The following is a 17534-nucleotide window of genomic DNA, read 5'->3' as shown; positions in this document are numbered from 1 at the left end:
ACAGGTAAGCGTAGGATTTCCATCTGGGATCTGTGCTCAAGAAAGTTTTAGGAGCAGAGAACAGGTGCCGGGGAACCTGAGTCTAGGGATGTGAGAAGACTTTGAGCTGAGCTCTTAAGAAAGAAGAGGCATTATCTAGGTCAACGACGGGCAGGATTATCTGCCAAGTGCTGGGGCACCTGGGGTGTTTGAGGCCAGTTCTCTGGTGTCCCTGGAGACATCTTTTTAGCCTTCCTCTCCATCCCTCCACAGCCCAGGTCCAGCCCAGCATGATCTCAGCTGGGTCTCATCCTCAGGCATCGGGCTTTTTCTTCAGAAGAAAAGAGAGAACACAGTGAAAACAGAATGAGCAGGAGCTGATGCAGAAACTCCCCCGGGTCTTGTCTGACTGTGGGACCTTCGTCGCCCATCTGTGACCCTGTCATCCAAAGCATTTCTGTCTTCTCTGAGGACTCTCTTCCTTTGTGGCTTCCATAACAGGATAAAAGAAAACACACAAGCCCTTTAGACGACTTCTTTTCTTTCAGGAGTGCCCAAAAAGGAAGGATTGAATGGAGCCTCTGAGGGCTTAGTGGAAGGGAGGGGAGAGGAGGGAAAGAAAATAGATTGAAGCTCAGAAATTACTGGAATTTTTATTAAATTCTGTTTGAGAGAAGGGAGATTTACTAAGTCAGAGATGAAAGGCGAGTCCGTGTGGGGCCTCAGAGAAATATTGTGTTCCATGCTTGGTTTAGCTTTTGTACTGAATGTGGCTTGGAGATCAGAAAGATGTGGTTAGACACATTCATAAACTCTGCAGGGCTCTGTCAGATGCTGGTGCCGGAGGAGCACCGAGTCGTCATGAGCAGCACAGCTGTGAGTCTGCCTTGTCAGGCCTTCAAGAGAGACTCCGGCTCCACAGAGTCACCTTACCATCCACCTTCACTCCAACCCTCTGGCCTGCCTCTTCCTTGGCCAATTGCTCAACACTCTAGTCTTTTTTTGCTGAGGAAGATTCTCCCTGAGCTAACATCTATTGCCAATCTTCCTCTTTCTTTTTTTTTTTTTTTTTGCTTATGGAAGATTAGCTGTGAGCTAACATCCATGCCAGTCTTCCTCTATTCTGTATGTGGGTCGCCGCCACAGCATGGCTGATGAGTGGTGTAGGTCTCTGCCCAGGATCAGAACCTGCAATCCCGGGCCACCAAAGCGGAGTGCGCTGAACTTAACCGCTATGCCACAGGGCCAGCCCCAACAAACTCTAGTCTTGCTTTGAGTCTAATTGTTGTGTAAATTCCTGTAGCAACTGCCTATGAGTGACTGGTTTGGGATTCTGACCTCTGCCCAGGCATTTTGCCTCAGCTCTCTCTGCAATCTGAGCTCAGCCTGGCCCTGTTTTAGGTTCACTAACTCCATTTCAGTACTGACCCATTTTCAGAGACCAAGCCCCACCACATGACCCAGGTCATCCAGGCCCAGGGTCACCCTTGAACACCTACATGTCTACCACCTCTGTGGAACACTCATCTGAACACATTTTCTCATTTCCGGCCAACTTCTTGGAGTCTGAAATTTCCCAGCTTGAATCTGAGAGTATGGAATATGGCTTAGTGTAAGACAAAGGAAAAGGGTGCTCTGAGACTCAATTCCTGCTTGCAAATAACTTAGAGACCTTCTGATCAAAGGTTGTTTTCTATATCATCAATACCTATCTGTCTGGGATTATTGCCGGATGGTTTGTCTGAGTTCTTATAAGACTAGTCACAGTTTAACTCCAAATCTTTTAGAAATGCAGTCTATTTCAGTTAAGACTGCTGGTTAATATCGTCTGGCATTAACTTCTAATTGAGTACAAAGACTGAAAATTAACTGTCACCACCTGAAAAACTAGACCGAAAGGCGAAAACGGGAGATTTTTAATGATAAAGAGATGAGTTTCAGATTCTTTCTTCCACCCCCTTGGCTATAGATCAAGATGTTCTTATCTCAGAGCTCTCCTCCCTTCTCACCAAAAGCAGTGTGCGACCTTCCATGCCAGGATCATAGCAAGACTCTGGTAAAAAGCTTTCATTTCTGCTGTAGGCTTCTTTCCTCCCCTAAATAGGAGATGATGGATTCACGTCTCAAGTAAATACGATCACCACTCTTTTCTGACTCAGCTTTGATTGATGAATATCCCTTCCCTAGCCCTCTGCCAGGTGCATTAAAAGATAGAATCAAAATATGAAACAGTCCCTTTGTTCAGAGACTTACAGTAATACAAGACTTAAGTATGAGAAACTTGTAGAAGATAATGTAAGGCAGAATATATCCCAGCTTAATTGAGTACCTGCCACTGTAAGTTCTTTACCGGTTCAGAACTGATGTATTAATACCAAGACTGCCCTCCTGAAAATGGATGGGAGGAATTTAATCCCAAAGTTACAAAGAATATTTGGTCCATGGATACCAAAACTAACAGTTCACAATAGAGTGCTTACTATCTGCAAGGCATGAGCAAAGCCTTCTCTGTGTGTATTTATTCCTCACACCAACCTCGTGAGCTACAGATTACATTAACATCTCTGTTTCTTTTGAGATGGGGAAACTGAGGCTTAGAGACACCAAGCCATTTGCATTTGAATACATTGTTAATAGGTAGTAGACCAGAACTGGAGCCTGAGAAGTCTGACTACAGACTCTGTTTTACATCAATAGATGTTTTGGGAAAAAAGAGGGTCGAGACTTAAATAGGACTTTTTGCTATAGGAATTCTGAGATCCTTCATTGTGCTTAGGTGTATTGTAAACCTCTATGAAAGCAGCATTTCTGCGAATATATTTGACCTCACAACCCTCTTGTTTTAGCCAAGGATCTCCCAGGATTAGTGATTTTTAAGACGTATGTTGGGAAATACTGGAGTGGAGGGTCCGTAGTATCTTATGCACTCAAGAGAAGCAGAAGCAACAAAAGGAGGGGTTTGGATGTGGTCCTCAGCTGGGTCAGTGGTGCATGTGTCCACATAGACTGCCCTTTGCCCAGACCCAGCCACTGCACAGCCTCTCAGGTTCAGGCTGCCATGTAATTAGCCCAGTGTCCATTTGAGATGATTCCTTACCCTTTCATTCTTCCTACTGCTAGACTGTATTCATTTAAAACAAACCAACAAACGCCTTTTGAGCTTCTTCTATAAGCCGGTACTGAACGAAGTTTGGGTCGTAAAATGGTGGTCTCAACAGTCACATTCATGGCCACCATGGAGCCTGCAGGAACATGATGCAAAGAAAAGGCTGAGTTTTGGAGCCAGCTCTCTGCTCCACCTCCTTTTAAAAGCTGAGGGGCCAGGGGCAAATACTTTAACTGAGCTAAGCCTGCTACGTTTTTTTAAATTGAAATAATGATACCACTGCTCAGGGTGTCACTGAAACTAACCAACATCACCCATACACATACAAGGCCTCACCCAGAGTTCCCTTTTCTTTGGCTATTCAATGGAGAGCGGATATTTCTTAGCAGCACCATGAAGACAGAAAACTCTCAGATCAACCTGTTTTCATGAGCTGGCCCCTCTGGGCCCTGTCAGGGAAGGGAGTGGATCAGCAGGGCTGAGTCTGGCCCTGTCTTGCTGCCATGAGGCCAGTTACGCAGGGTGAGAGTCCAGAGTCCACCAAAGGGGTGGACATCCAGTTCTCTACATCCACCTCCCACCTTCTGAAGAAGGTTTCTTTAAAACATATACACACCCGGGGCCGGCTCCGTGGCCGACTGGTTAAGTTCGCATGCTCCGCTGCAGCGGCCCAGGGTTTGGATCCAGGGCACGGACATGGCACTGCTCGTCAGGCCACGTTGAGGTGGCGTCCCACATCCCACAACTAGAAGGACCTGCAACTAAGATATACAACCATGTTCTGGGGGGGTTTGGGAAATAAAGCAGAAAAAAAAAAAAGATTGGCAACAGTTGTTAGCCAAGGTGCCAATCCTTAAAAAAAAAAAAAAAGGAAGATTGGCAACAGTTGTTAGCCTAGGTGCCACTCTTTAAGGAAAAAAAAAAAACATATACACACCCACACAGACACATCCACACAATACACATATGCACACACACACGTGCACACATGCACATACACACAGATGCAAATATACATGCACGCATGTGTACACACAGGCATGCACATACATGCCCATATATACACACACACATACACACACACACAAATCTGAACACCTAGAAGGCAGAAGAGAAAAGGAGCAAAAGACTGAGATAGTATACAAACTCAAGAATTGGCCCCTGAACCATTGATAATATTGAATGAATTCCCGTGGTGCTTGCCGTGGGGCTTCCTTGTTCCTACCCCCGTGCTCTGTGAGCTGGGATTTTGTCTCTGGCTTGCAGATCCCTCTGGGGTTTCTGGGCTCCCGAGGATGCCCAGCCTTGGACTTCGCAGCTTCCAGAATTGGCCTGGGTGACTGTGATGCACACTGAGCATGTTCTCCTTGAACCACTTGCAACATACACTCTGGAAGAAGGAATTATATGCAAGGGAGGGAATGTGGAAGAGCCAGGTCCAGCTTAGCAGCCAGAGCCAAGAGATTCTGAGCCTGAGTCCTGCCTGCCAGAGGAGTTCAGGTGAGAATAACAGAAGTACAACTTAGTCCCCAAGCTCCCACTACGTGCCCACTAAGTACAGACACTGTCACAAGAACGCTGCAAAGTAAATGTTTCCCTCTTTTATAACAGAGTGATGGAGTAACTTGTCTCTATGGCTAGTAAGTTGTAGGGCTAGGATTTTGAACTGGGTCTTCCAGACTCCAAAACCAACTCTTCTCAACTACTCTGAAGATTACTCCCAGCCATAGCCCAAAAAAGAGAGAGGCGAGAGGCAAATCGAGTTCAAGGCCAAAGGCAAGGCCGGAGACCACACATGGAATGGAGGACAGAGACAAGAGTTGAGAGCTGAGCAGAGGTAGGGATGGGGGAAAAATGCAAATTGGGGACAATCTAGAGGGACCCAGCTGTTACCATGAACATCCTCAGTGTGCTCAAGACTTGGCCTTATACCCAGTCAGCATGCAGGGTGGGGGCTGCTCAGAAGGTCAAACACATAAACTGGCACAGCGGAGCCTCCCCGTGTCCCTAACAGCTGGTGAGTGTCCATTGAGGCTGGAGTTAGAGGATGTGAGAGGTGAGTGCGCCTGAGGGGGTGCAGGCCACCCAGAAAGGAAGGGCCACAGAGCTGGAGGTGTGTGCAGAGCCCCAGGGCAGCATCTCAGGAGTTCAGGGTGATCCTGGGGAGTTAGACAAACCTGGATCCAAACCCCTCCTCGCTGTTTGCCAGCTGGGTGACCTGGGGCAGCTGCTTTATTTTCCAGAGTCTGTGTCCTCATCTTTGAGATGGCAACAGTAATAGTACCTATCTTCAAGGCTCGTTCTGAGGACTCAATTAGCTAATCCACATAAAGTGCTCAGCACAGCCCCAGAATAGTAAGTGCTCAGTAAATGTTGGCTTTTCCTCCTAGTCCCGGGTGTACGGTCCTCAGGCATGGGCAGAGAAAACGCATTGCTCCTTGAAGGCAGCAGAGGGTATTAGGGGATCTCCTGTCACCTTGGACCTGTGGCTCCTGAGGGTGTGGCCTTTTTTCATCTTTCTTGCCTCACCCCTTTTCTTTTTGTGAATTCTATTTCTGAGCCACCAAAGAGTAACCTTTAGATGCCTCGCTGCTCTTCGAGCTGCACCTCTATCCTTTCAGAGAGTCACTCCCCAAACATAACCAGATCTTTTGGATTTTAGAATCAGGCTGACTTGGTCCAAATCCTTTTTAGCGGAGTCATCTGGAACAAGTTCACCCATGCCTCAGAGCCTCAATGTTACTCCTCTGTGACACAGGAAGAGCAAAAGGGACTTCACACATAAGTTGCAAAGGAAACACATGTCAACCCCCTGGCGTTGTCACCTGTAGTTACGGGACGCCCCTTCTGACAGGATCACGCTTATCTCAGAGAGGATTCCATCATCTCTGGGATGTGAGCTTCTTCGAAGATTCCAGACCCTCTCCCAGCCTGGCAGCAGTGGATTTCACTGGGCCCCCTGCAGCAAAGAATACCACCCATCAGTTCTGCGAAGGGCTGCCCTCCAGCTCCTTCCCAGCCTCCCCTCACCCCACCCCCCAAACCCCAGCATCTGTTGTCCAGCCAGCCAGCTGCCAAGCTGTGTCCCAGTCTCTCCCCGGGTTCATTGGATGTGTTGCCACTTTGTTTTTGAAGAAAAGCCAGTATGCAGTGCCAGGCCCTGGGCAGACAGATCCTGCCTCTGCCAACTGCCAGCTGTCTTCCATCTCCCTCATCCCGCCCTGGGGGTCCCAGGTGATCCCCTTACATGTCTCTCACCAGACACCTGCCACCGGGACCCTGCAGAGGCAAGGACAGCAAAACTCCAGGCTTCCTAGGAACCAGGGGCTCGCCCTGAGTGGGGCTCTGAAATTTGGTTGCAAAGGCTTGTGGTCATGTCTACCTTTTCTTGATAAGGGTAATTATTTTCCTTACAAGCACAGCTAAATGCTCCAGACCTTACACTGCAGAGAGAAAGGGGGGTCATTCCCATTTGGTGAGCTCTTACTCTGCTCTAGGCACTGTAGGAAGATTTTACTCATGTCAAAACCCTCCTAGTCACACAAGGAAGGCCTTATTAAGACCCCTCTTTTACAATCAAGAAACCAAAGTTGCACAGGTACCACTTTTAATCCTCACAACCATTGGAATTTTTATCCTCATCCTACATATGGAAAAACTGATGCTCAGAGAGGTTAAATAACTTGCCCATGGTCACACAGCTGGAAAAGGAGCAGAGTAGGAATTCAAAGTCTGTTTAACTTACAGCGTGTGGCCACTTCAGGACAGTGTAAAAAACAAGAGTGTAAGCCAGGTTCGAGAGGGAGAAAGGAAGTAGGCTTGTGATTCTGCTACTTGTTGCTTTGACCAAGCTGGGAGTAGTGGTCATCAGCCGGGAAATCTGGGTGCCTCCTCTGACCACTTCCCCTGTCTGTGGTGTGAGAAACAGAACCCCTCACTCTTAGCTTGCTCCAGGCAGTGAGGTGGTGACAAGGGCAGTGTGAAGTACCCACGAAGCTTGTACATTTGCCCACCTTGGAAACAGTGTATCTCAGGAAGGGTTTGGATCAGAATTTGCATACTGGTAGCCTGCAGGCCAAATTAACCTAGAAAGATGTTTTATTTCAATCTGTGGTACTTTGTAAAACTTCAGATTAAATGCTAACATTTAAAAAATGTAACGAGTTCACACAGAACTCTAGATTTCAATTATCTTGAAAAATCAGAAGTTCTGACAGCCCTGGGCCTCCGTCCCCATTGGTTGGGGCTGTGCAGCAGCTGCTGCCTTTGACAAGAAGGTGCATCCCAGCTTGCCACAGTCCCCACTGCTCCCTATTACTGTGACAGGGAGTGCCAGTCTCCCGGTGGCGTCCATTGCCCTCCTCCTACCAGTTTTCTCATAATAGAGGTAAGAGGAAAATGAACTTTCTTTTGCTGTATAAAGTGGGAAAAAATTAAAAAGCAAGAAGGGAGAATGCATGTTTCTGTGTAAGAATAAATATTTCTGCATGGTATCTGCACCAAAAAAGATATAACCAAAGAAACAAACCTGGCTTTCTTCCCTTTTTTCTTGGTCTCTTCCTGATGGTTGTTGGCATTGCATTTAACACCATTTTAGCCACCTTTTCAGACAGTGTCTCCTGCAGCTGCCCGTGGAGAGGCAGGCATCTGCAGGCTGTTCTCCAGCCTCATGCATGTGCTCCAGGGCCTACCAAAGCTCCCCCGTGATAGTTTGGTTCCCTTTTTTTGTCTTCTCTAGGTGTTCCCTTCCCAAAGAACTTCCTTCAGATCTGCAAGAAGATCCTCTGCCGTCTCTTCCGGGTCTTTGTGCACGTGTACATCCACCACTTCGACCGGGTCATCGTGATGGGAGCAGAGGCTCATGTTAACACGTGCTACAAACACTTCTATTACTTCGTCACAGAGATGAACCTCATAGACCGCAAGGAGCTGGAGCCCCTGGTAAGTGTCACCGTGCAGTGCTGGCAGCGGTCACCTCCCGGAGCTCAGCCGTGGGTCACAGTACACTTCCAGACCCATGCAAAATGCTCCCCGATGGCTAGCTCTTAGCTGGAGGATTGCAGAATCAGACTAATGCACAGGTCAGAGGAAGGTCAGGAGATGCCAGGATGTCGATGGCCATCAAATAAGAGTCTTAAATTTCTCTCCAAGAGGTGGCAGAAGGTAGTGGGATTGTAATGGTTTGGACCAGGGAGAGTAGCTTTAATTCTTCGCTCCAAAACCAGTCACCTACTTACTTGGTCCCTTAAATGGGCCTCTGATCTCTCATGTCATCTCTTACACTGGTACTCAAACATGACCAGAAACATTTCTTCTGTCAGTAAATGAATATTTTGTACCTACTGTGCAGCAGCTACTGGGCATATAAAGTCAAGTACAACTGCCTTTAAAGATTTTGCTCCAAAGAAAGAGACAAAAGGAAGCCCCAGATGAGTGTGAATACACTATCACAGCGACATTGCGTTTCATACTGAAACTCCTGTGATACAGCTTTCTGTTTTTTGGTTTTTGTGGTTTGGTTTTTTGTGTGTTTTTTTTTTTTTTTTTTTTTGCTGAGGAAGATTAGCTCTGAACTAATATCTGTTGCCAATCTTCCTCTTTTTTTGCTTGAGGAAGATTAGCCCTGAGCTAACATCTGTTGCCAATCTTCCTCTATCTTTTTAATAGGTGGGTCACCATGACAGCATGGCTGATGAGTGATGTAGGTCCATGCCCGGGATCCAAACCCATGAACCCTGGGCTGCTGAAGTGGAGCACGCTGAACTTAAACACTAGGTCATGGGGCCAGTCCCACCTGTGATGCAGTTTTAATTGGATATATTAAAATCCAAAACATTCAATATGAAACTTTACTATTATTGTTTAGGTGAATGGGGACTACTTTTCTTTTCTTCATAAGTTATTTTTACAGTTGGACTCAATCTGTCCTTCAGAAGTCAAGGACCTCTGAAAACCCTGTCATCTGTTGTAATGTGATATCTCACTGTGGATGCCTTCGTCACAGCTATTTCTGGTCAGCTCTGTTGAGTGCTTTCTCATCCAGTAGAATGCAGTGCTTTATGGTGAAGTCGTGCTTTTTCCTTGAAACAAAGTGGCATTTTTGCTAAATGTAACTGACAGAGCAACTAGGTTTCATCCAAGTCCCTCTGAATAATGGCCAGAATGCACGGGCCAGGCTGCAGTCATCTTTGCTACCCTATCTTCCTTTCTCTTTATGTACACGTTTTTGAAATATAAATTTTATGATTATTTATGTATGACGAGGCCAATAGCTCAGGAGACGACTGCCACTGAAGAGATCATTTGTTATACTCACCGATCCCAAAAGAAGGGGGCACACCATGTCCCGGGGGCCACACAGTAACCACCAGGCTGGGTCGGAGGCAGAGGGAGCAGGGAAAACGTGGGCAAGAGACTTTATTGTGGTTTCCCTGGGACGGAAGGGGTGAGGCAGGGTAAGAAGGTTTCAGATTGACTATCGTGAATAATTTCAGCAGGCTCTGGGGCCTGGGGGCTGTCCTTAGTCGTCTGGTGCCTGGTCCAGGAGAGTAGTAGCACTAAGTGTGAGAGGCTGACAGAGGAGGTGGTTGGGGTTGTGGGCTCTGGATTTGTGGGTTTGTGTTGGTTGGTGAGTAAACAGCTCATGGGCGAGTTGTTTCCTATCTCTAGGAATTGGCTGGCCCTAGGAGGGGTAGTCCATCCAGGGTCAGCAAGGCCCCAGATATGAAAGGATCAAAATATAAAAAATAAAAGATGTTTAACACAGTACAGTACCTGTATCTGGCAAAGAAGATGTTAGTGAATTTTCATACATCGCGTTTAGAGTTTCTGAACTTGAACTCTGTTATTGCGCTGTGAAAGGACATGGCATAAAATATTTTCTTTGCATCATTCAAGAGTTCTGGAATAAAGCAAGACTTTCTGCATACTATTGAGGTTTATCATTGGCCCAACAAGTGCTAATTGTTTTCATTTTCTTTCACAGCAGCTTTCTAGAAAGTTCTTGGAGGCAGGAACTAAGTTGTGTCTGACTTCAGTTGGACAAGTAATGTGGAAAGAAGCTAAAATGCATCATGATTGAGTTGTGCTAGTTTGTCCTGTGTAAAGGCTGTTGTGGGTAAACAGCCACTAGAAGAAGAAAAGCTTATGCAAATAGCTCAGGGAGTTAAAATGCTGGAAAGAGTGATAAAGCTAATTTCAGAAAATGTCAAGGACAGAGGAAAGAGTAGATGGGGGCCATGTAAGTGAAGAGAGTAGAGGAACCAGTCTGATCTCATAGAGATTGAGGTTCCGTGTCTGGGAAATTCATCTCAGTTCTCTACAATTGACATGTTCAGGTGGAGGGAAATACCTTCTCCGTAGGTCCACCAGAAAGAAGAGGCCCTCCTCAGCATTCACAGTCTTGGTTTTGCCGAACTAAAGGAGCAGAAACATTAGATGGATAGAGCAGAAAGTCACTTTATTCTTAATGTACAGCAGCATAAAGGCCGTTGTAGGATGAAGCTGAGTGTAAGTTAGCGAGTAGAGAAAGCCTTTCTTTGCTATCAAAAAATTCTGGAGGCCAGCCCAGTGGCAGAGTGGTTGACTTCATGCTCTCCACTTTGGTGGCCCAAGGTTCACAAGTTCAGATCCTGGGCGCAGATGTACACACTACTTATCAAGCCATGCTGTGGCAGCATCCCACATATAAAAGAGAGGAAGATTGGCACAGATGTTAGCTCAGGGATGATCTTCCTCATCAAAGCCCCCCCCCAAAAAAAAAAACTGTGTTATTTTCTATAACTGAAGAGATTCTAACACTTGCCCGTGCCAGGAGCTGACTGAAGCCTCAGAATCACAGAAAGGCCCTGAATAACCCAGTATTCTAGAAAGAGCCACACTGGGGGCCCCAGAAAAAACTACAGTTGGATTAACCAGGAATTATTAACAGTGGAAGGGGACAAAAAGAGTATCAGGGTTTTTTTTCCCCAGAAGCTTATAATTCTTTAAATTTTGCTTGAAATACTATCCTTCCTACCTTTATGTTTAATTAATTATAATTATAGGGAGATTCATTTTAATGCTTTTACATATTAATAACAAGTGTTTTTAATGCTTAAGTGTCTGAAATTATGTATTCACTTTACACAAACCAAAACCTGTAAAGTAACAAAAAAAAGATACTGAGAATGTTTCTGAGGACAATAATTATATAATGTCAAGCTCTGAATACTTAGTGTAGTCCAATGTACATCAGGAATACTGTACTTGTGGATTGTTATTACTGAAATGAGCATTTTCAATAGTTGATGGTGCTGGAATACCTAACTTTTGTCTATTGCTGCAATGCATATCTTAAAATCAGTCATATCATATCAAATCAACACATTTTTATTTGATTTGCACGTATCAAATTCCCTATATAGGCAAAGCAAGTTGCTCAGATGTGCTAAGTGCATCAGAAAGATATGCTTTTGAGAATATACAAATGCAGTCTGAAAAAATATAAAATAATGACTGTCACTCATCTTCCAGCCTTGAAGGATGATAAAGAAGTTAGGCATTTGGCTTCACACTCTAGTTGGACATTCTTTAGAAGAATGTCCAGGGGCCAGAAGGGCAGCATTTATCCGGCCAGTTCCCTTTAGAACATCAGCATTCCCAGAGTTCCCACACCTCCAGTGGGACATTCCTGCTGTCATGCCTTGGGATTCCACAGTATGGAACTCAGAGACCCCACCTCAGTTTCCCTCCGCCATGCTTCCACCACACTCATCCTTTGCTTTTGTCTGATGTTGACTGAGTGGCCAGCACCCCCCGAGGGTAAGAGATTCAGTCTCACACAGGGCTTAAGACAAGGCTCAGACTCTCTGGCTTCAAACCCTGGACCCTTCATTTACTGACTTGCAATCTTGAGCAAGAGAGTTGGCTTTTCAAAGCCTTGTCTTCCTCATTCATAGAATGAGTATGATAATAGAGTTGCTGTAAAAATGAAATGAGTTAGTCACATGGTAAGTGCTTAAGAAATGTTAGCTGTTGGATGATATAGTGAATGTAAAGTAGCTGCCGTATAGTAAGCAGAGATACCCTAATTCTCCCTTCCTGTCTCCCAGGGCCTTGGCCATCTTAGCCATCCTCTAGGTAGCCTTGTAATTGATATAGTTCATTGTATTGGTATCAGTGTCTCCCACAGGATTGTCAAGTCTGAGGGCTGGGAGTATACAGGATATATGCTTGCGTTGCCCACCCACGTTGCCTAGCACATAAGTGCTTAGTGAGTTTCTGAATTGGGAAGAGACTTCGAGGATGATGCACCTCCATTCAAAGGGATTACACACCAAGCATTCCTTCCTTGGTGCCACGCTCATCTCAGAACCTGCCTGCAGACCTCCACTTATTCAGTGCCGGAAATGCTTCATCTTAGCAGTTTAGCCAAAGAGATTAAAAGCAAAGGTGCAGAGCAGTGAAGGGATGCATCATAAAGCTTAGGGCTGACAGAGAAAGATGGGACCCCAACTCCCTGTCAGTTCCCTGTTCCAGATTCAAACTAGGTCACCCAGGGAATGTTAAATGCTCTCACTGCTTGTGTGTCCTGGTGTGCTGGGGATAAGGTGACCAACCCTCCCAGATTTAGCACTAAAAATCTCATGTCCTGGGAAAACTCTCAGTCCCTGGCCAGCTGGGATGGTTGGTCACCCTATCAGGCCTCTGAGTGGGAATATACTTTGGATTTCAGAAGCTGAGAGGATGTCACCCTGGCCAGCGCAGTGAGAAAGGCCAGCGCGTCCATCTTGCCCGTAAGGCATGCCTCATGGCTCCCACTGGGACCTGCTGGTCAGCAGCAGCCTGGGAAACACAGGCCATTTCATTTGGTCTCCAACAGGGAGGGGGATGCTGGCGCACTGACACAGAGACAGACGTGACAAGCAATCCATTTCTCATGTAAATGCAACAGCTGAAGATGACTTGAACTCAAGCAGTTCACAGTTGGTGGAAAAGAACCCAAATGATGGTGGTAATTAGAAAATGGGCCGGGCCCTGATTGAATGAGTGGGCTGCTCTTGGCGCTTGGCAGCCCGGGGGTGAGCTGACAGAATTGAGCTAATCAGAATTATCATTAGCAAGCACTGCAGCCAGCAGTGTTTTGTTGGCCTTTCACTAAAAACAAAAGCAGACTCAGAGAGCGCTGTTAGCAATGCAGGAGCTGGTGAATAAAGAGCTGATTAGGGAGGAGGAGAGAGGTTGTCGAGGTGGGGAGGAAAGACAGCAGGGTGCTCGTTCACCCTAAAGCACCTGCTGACCCCTGGGTGACCTTGGTCGAGAGCCTCTTCACCTTCTGTCTCTCGGGCTCCATTTCCCTGTTTCTAACAGTGAAGGTGATTATTCCATCACTTACTTTGTCAAGGTGCTGCTGTGAAACCACGTCTCACCACAGGGCTGTTTTGTTACCTTACGGCAGGGCACTTGGGCCATGGGAGCTCTCTGTGTTTCTCAATAGAGGGCCACACACCAGCTGCATCAGAATCTCCTAGAGTCGGTATTTTTAAACGTGCATCATCGTATACTGAAATCAGAATTATTGAGCTTAGTACCTAGTACCAAGCCCCCTCGGTCTGCATCTCATACTTTCCTGTGCATTTGAGTCACCTGGGCATCTTGCCAAAATGCTGGTTCTGGTTCAGTGCACCTGGGCCTGGGATGGGACGTGAGTGTGTACATTTTGCTCCCGGATGCTCCTGGTTCCCAGGCCACATTCTGAGGGGCGAGACTCTAGTTGACAATTACTCTCAGATTGGAGACTTATTTTTTTTTAGCACATCATTTCTTCTCCTTCCCTAGGATTGTGGTTAGCTCAGTGAGGTGGGAAGGTAAAGCAAAGAAGAAAACTCTAAGGATCCGTGTTGGCTAAGAGTATTCCTCAAAATGCTGGACCCGAGTATGGCCCAGTGAAAACAGACTTCTTTACTTGGTCAAATGAGTTTGCAAAATGCTCTGTCATCTCCACCCTTGGAGACTCAAAATGTTCAGTCACAGATTAGAAGATTGAGAAGTCCTCCAGTGAAGACACTGGTTCGATTTTGTGTAGCCCACCCAATTTAACTGCATTTGGTTCCTGAAATCTTTTTTCTTTTGTTATCACTCATTAACATCTTGGAGAGATCATGACCCGTTGAACAATTTTGGGCAACACTGTTCATCTTTGTGGCGGATCACTAGATTCTGAGTTTTCCCTCCCTGCCTCCACCCTGGCCACTGCATACCCGCCACTGCTGCGTTGGATGTGTAAGAGATAAGACTCAGAGAGGGAGATGGGAAGGAAGTGAAATTCATCAAATGGGAGGGCTTCACAGAAAGAAAAGAAACCCTGCCCTGCTCATGCTCACTCCTCAGTCCTCCCACATGATGGTGTGACACACAAGATCATTGAGTTCTTACCATGTGCAAGGCACACAAGGATTCCCAAGAAATAAACGCTAGCTCCATTTCTTGAGTTCCAGATGTTCCGTTAAGCACTTTGCATAGATTATTTCATCTCTTACACTTGTTACCTTTATTTCACACAGATGTGGTGAGCAATTTCTCAACATTCAAACTACATTCCTCTCCATCCCTCATTTTTCTCATTACTGCCATCTTGTCACACCAAAGCGTCCCCCACTCCACCAGTTTGTAGGTGGTGCCTCTTGGCTGATGACTGAGGTTCATGAACAAATGATTTTAGGCTTCAGCACCAAAACCAATGTTTTAAAAATGGGTACTTTAGGACCAGATGGAAGAAAAACAGTTTGAAGACCAAAGATTAGGGGAGCCTTGTCTCATAAAGGCCCAGCACAGCCCATCTAAGCCCAGGCATATGCTGACCTTGTGTTCCCCCAAGAGGTGGCCAGGTCATGCCTGCACTTCCCTTGGAAACGGTTGGGTGAGTGCAGTAGCCAAGGTTGGCCTGTCATGGCAAGATCAGGTCAGGACTGTGAAAAGAAGCAGAGCCTCCCACAGGAGCCAGAGCCGCTCCCCAAAATAGCCAGCGAGGAAGAGTCATTGTGGGGCTTTTGAAAGGAGCTTTTCTTTTGAAACATCATCTCTGCAAAGGCCTCCGGCTGCTTCTCGTCAGGCGGGTTCCTTGACTTTAAGCCAAGTGGCTCGGACATGGACACAGGCGTTGAAGAAGAAAGAGCATCAGCCTGCGAGCCTGGCCGTTTGGCCTTTACAGTGATGTTTGCACTATTATGTTACCACTTAAGTTGCCTGACCCTGAGAGAGGCATGTAATGTCTCTGGGCCTCAGTTTCCCATCTGTGAAAGAGAGCAGATCTGGAGTCCCCCCAGCTTGTCTTATTGAGATTATGATCTTTGACATGGTGTTTCACCAGCCTTGTCATCTTTCATTCAGGCTGAGCTTCTCTCTTTGCTTAGAGAGGCCTTCATGAATTCAAGCCCACTATGCCAGCAGAGAGGATGTACCTGGCACAGAGAGTTGCTGGAGTTTGCATTCAGAGACTTTGTCAATTTGGATAGTTCGTGTGTGTGTCTGTGTGTGTGTGTGTGTGTGTGTCTGTGTGTGTGTCCAGTATGGCATCAGCTGGTGGTTGTTGTTCAGGACATCCCAAATGCCCAGAGATGAGAGGGAGAGCCTGCCAGAGACCATTTTAGGAGCTTTGGCAGATGTATCCTAACGTGTCAATTTGAAAAATAGCAAAGCAATGTGGGATTGTTTTCAATGAACTGCATTGTGCTGGGTTACTGGGAACGCGGCAAATCAGTCACATGTCTGTGTCGGTGCTATTTATTCATCCTCTCTTGGTGTCCAGAGAGCTTTTGTTCTGGTTTGTAGGATGACAGATAGCTGAGTTTTGTTTTTTGGTTTTGGTTTTGGGTTTTTTGGGGGTCAGGAGTAAGATGTGCTCTGGTTTATCCTAGAATCTAAAATATGATCAGCTAGTTGAGTTGAAGATGATGCCCATGGGGAAATTGTCAGCACATAATATTAAGTGATAAAAATAGGACTCAAAACTGTATTAGAAAATCTCTATAATCATATGTCTATCTATTAGTCTTGTTTGCTAGAATCATCTAATCATAGATGAGAAAGGAAATACGGAAAAAAGTATGAAGAGCAGTTATCTCGGTGGAATTATGGGTAATGCTTCTTTTTATATATAGCTATTTGGGCTTTTGAAGGGTTCTATCACAGACATACATCACTTTTACAATAATCAGAAAATCAAACTGTATGCTTTAAAAGGCCTTACAGGGGCCGGCCCGGTGGCATAGTAGTTAAATTCATGTGCTCCACTTCAGCGGCCCAGGGTTTGCAGGTTCGGATCCTGGGTGCGGACCTAGCATGGCTCGTCAAGCCATGCTGTGGCAGCATCCCACATAAAATAGAGGAATATTGACACAGATGTTAGCTCAGTGACAATATTCCTCAAGCAAGAAGAGGAAGATTGGCAACAGATGTTAACTCAGGGCCAATCTTCCTCACAACAAAAATAAGTAAATAGAAAAATAAAAGGCCTTGCAACAAAGACCAAAGCTGCACATGACAAGCAGCCCGTGTACCCAGGACCAGGGGTCTAAGTGTGCTCTCTCCCATTTCTGGCCATGCCCTCTGCTCCCCCTTTCACAGGGCTGCAGTTGACAGAGATGCTCAAAGGAGCAAGCCAGTGGTTATGCAGACTGCTTTGTGACTGTAGTTGGAGGTGGATGTGCACAACCACCTTGCAGTGAACAAGCTTTCCCTGGATATTGGGTGGTCCCTCCTAGAGTGGGGAGCTAAGCATCGTGTAAACATTGAGGTGATGTTATCTTTATAATGTGTACAGTTTTAGTTTTGGAGTGGGCAGATCTCAGTGGTTCTAAAGCACGTGATGAAGTCTGCGGATTACCCACACGTAACATGTCCAGCTCTGCAGGGACAGGCTTTGCTCAGGCACCTCACTGCCAAGGGCACCATGATCATGACTGAAGGTTTTAGTTGGCATTTTTTTCCATCTAGATTCCTCTGCTTAACTAGGTTGGGAGAGATTTGGGGTTTTTTCTAACTTCAAGTTTTAAAAGAGCATGAAAGAGATTTGTTGCAAAGAGATTAATCCATACCATGGAATGGTCTATGTACAGTTTTATTGAACTTAAGCATAAGTGTACTTACAATAGCTACAAATAATTTTTAGCTGAAACTATAGTATGGGTCTAGAGTTAATTCCAACCCCTTTTACTAAGATACTAGCAAAAACCAAGACCAGAGGTGACTAAGGAAATGTCTCTGTCCTGGTCTGGTCTTGTTTTATCATTTTTCTTCTTAGAGAGGACCAGTCTCTTCTCCTATCCCCAGGAACCCATGCCCCGTCCTGCTTTATACCACCCTGTGTCTCTGGATTGGTCATTTCCCTGTATGGGGTTGATTTTCTAATCACAACAAATTCTCAGTGTTTAGCTGCTTGGTTTAAATTTTAAAATATAGTCTTAAAAAC

At 45.9% G+C, this 17534-nt stretch overlaps 1 protein-coding gene across 2 annotated transcripts in view; it reads left to right on the top strand.

Moving 5' to 3' along the window:
* MOB3B (MOB kinase activator 3B) overlaps positions 1 to 17534 on the top strand; it is a 182303-nt gene that overhangs the window by 142169 nt on the left and 22600 nt on the right. For both annotated transcript variants that reach the window (XM_046664456.1, XM_046664457.1), the window contains exon 3: positions 7824 to 8026. In XM_046664456.1, coding sequence (XP_046520412.1) covers positions 7824 to 8026 — 203 coding nt within the window. The remainder of the gene's footprint in view (positions 1 to 7823; positions 8027 to 17534) is intronic.

The sequence above is a fragment of the Equus quagga genome, chromosome 6 (assembly GCF_021613505.1).
Source record: "Equus quagga isolate Etosha38 chromosome 6, UCLA_HA_Equagga_1.0, whole genome shotgun sequence".
Taxonomy (NCBI): Eukaryota; Metazoa; Chordata; class Mammalia; order Perissodactyla; family Equidae; genus Equus; species Equus quagga.
The sequence above is the reverse complement of the archived record's forward strand: the minus strand, read 5'-3'. Positions and strand labels throughout refer to the sequence as shown.